This window comes from Penicillium canescens (assembly GCF_028828765.1).
Source record: "Penicillium canescens strain IBT 15451 chromosome Unknown utg000009l_segment0_segment0, whole genome shotgun sequence".
In the NCBI taxonomy this organism is placed as follows: domain Eukaryota; kingdom Fungi; phylum Ascomycota; class Eurotiomycetes; order Eurotiales; family Aspergillaceae; genus Penicillium; species Penicillium canescens.
This window is the reverse complement of record NW_026703971.1, coordinates 1,167,965-1,170,127: the sequence shown is the minus strand read 5'-3', so window position 1 is coordinate 1,170,127 and position 2,163 is coordinate 1,167,965. Positions and strand designations below refer to the sequence as shown.

The window sequence follows — 2,163 nt, the reverse complement described above, 5'->3', positions numbered from 1 at the left end:
AATTTACACAATGCAGTCAAAGTGGAATTTCAGGTAAGCTGATAATGAGCGCCTCAATGAAGTGGCCGCCCTGTTTATCTTCCTGGATATCGACGACCTCTGCCTTCACCTGAAAACACTGCTTTTTCGAGAAGGAACCTGCCGTTTGGATAGCTTGGATGTTTTCATTAACTCTTCTCGATCGATGCAGTACAGCTACATTCAGATGCAACTTTGCCTGACTGGTATGCAGTGATGCCCAACGGCGAGACTAAGCTGGTAATGGCAAAAATCTCCGAAGAGTCAGCTGTCCAACTGGTTGCTCATGACCCATACAGTCAAATCTGCGTTCGATGTGGAAGTTCTCCCGTTATTGTCCTCTGCGTCCTAAAAACATACATCAAGTATGATTTAGCAACCAAAACGAACTTACTTCAATTCGAAACCGTTCGAATTTCCTTTAGCGACCATGGAGTGCCTCGCTATGCCTATTGACCATCGACTGCGGCGACTAATTCGGGAAGTTCGGCCAATCGACACGAACGGAGAAGACTCTGACCACATTCGAACTCTCCATAAATTCGGAACTTCACTCAAAATCGAGACAACAGACTATCTCACACCAAGTGATTTGAGCTTCGGAATCGAAATGGCGCGACCTGAATCCAAGGGTGGTATGGTGGTTGTCTTACAGCAGCCCCATTCCTCACAAGATAACTCAAAAGGGTTTTTGGAGGGTAAACGTAATTGTTTGTCTGTGAAAGCAGTATCCGAACTAATTCACGCGACGAGCAATGCAAGGTTCGGCTTTGATGACATCAGCGTTTTTGACGCAATACCATTCCTAGACGAGGAGGTTGCCGAAAGGGGCATAATTGGAAAGGCACAGGACGTGTTCGTCGACATGATCAGAGCTAAACAGCCACAAATCATGATATCCTGCTTCTGGACAGAGACAGATAACAATACTGTCAAGAATCTACGCCGTCGCAAGATAGGGTCCTCCTTTGAATCGGACCCGCAGGGATTCAGGCAACCAGTTGCCTGAATCGGGGCTATTCCTTACTCGCGTAAATGCGCTCCATCCCAGCTACGCGATCAACTACTATCCAGAGTTCAGCTGCTTTAAGCGTCTACTTGTCTTGGAGTTTGTGAAGGCCTTTTCTCTGTGGCAGGGGCATTGGACCGATGAGAGCTGGATGGCGCAATTGAGACGTGAATGTCAGAAGCAAGCAGAGAAGCTCAGAGAAGGTATGCATACTACTCCAGTATTTTAATAGACTATTAACAAATCTTACCTTAGCTGAGGGCATTCACAATCCTTGGAAAGCACATTTTGTCAAAGGGCAATGGGAAGATCCTCTTGAAGCTTTGGAAGCAAGTTTTAAAGAGTGCTTTTTTGGTGAGCACGGCTTTAGCTTGGCCGAAATTGCTGCAATCACTCTAATCTACTGGTGGAATCCAAGATCACGTGGCTATGTTGCGATATCGCATGGATCTTGGATAACCAGGATATTGTTGTCCTAGACATGTCGCGACAGCTACTCTTGCAGTTCGAAGGCTGGTGTCAAGAATCGTGGCCGGAAACAAAGCTTCAACGCAACTTTAGTGGTTCCAATGGGTACTATGATCATTCAGCACTATTGCTTTTGAAATCGAAACAGCAAGGCGCACGCGCAAGGAGGCTTGAGAACACTCTTTATGCCTTCTTACGTGATTTGAATCTGTCTTATAAGTGGTCCCAGCATCAGACAGAATCCAACAAAGAGGCTCAGCGGGATATCTTTCGAAGGTTTGCTACGGCTTTCAAAGGCATACTAGAGGAAGCCCACGAGAAGAGCACATCAAGGGAGCACGATATATGCGGTAAACTGAGTTCTCTGAACTTGAACCAGTGAATACTTCATCTCAGACAACCCATGTCGCAGACTGTAAAGAGTGATCTATGTACATGTGTCCTCGCTTTCATGTACCTTTCCTCATGGTTCGAATATGATTAACACGATCCTTCGTGTACAAAACTGTAGTCAGCGGGAAACACTTGGTCAACAAGGGCTGCACCACAAGAACTAGAGACCGACACCATCCAATTGACCCCGCCTGCATACAAATCAGGGATTATTGAATCGGGTGGTACGCAGGCGCTCCCAAGCACCTCAGAAGAAGAAAAATGTGTATCGGTTC

The 2,163-nt window shown here is 46.3% G+C and overlaps 1 protein-coding gene across 1 annotated transcript; it reads left to right on the top strand.

Moving 5' to 3' along the window:
- Window positions 1-1,508: 1,508 nt before the first annotated feature.
- On the top strand, window positions 1,509-1,877 carry N7446_011918 (uncharacterized protein; the record flags this gene model as incomplete). The annotated part of the gene is made up of 1 exon (XM_058520660.1): window positions 1,509-1,877. One exon carries the CDS (start codon window positions 1,509-1,511, stop codon window positions 1,875-1,877), a length of 369 nt encoding a protein of 122 aa, XP_058366946.1.
- Window positions 1,878-2,163: the final 286 nt, after the last annotated feature.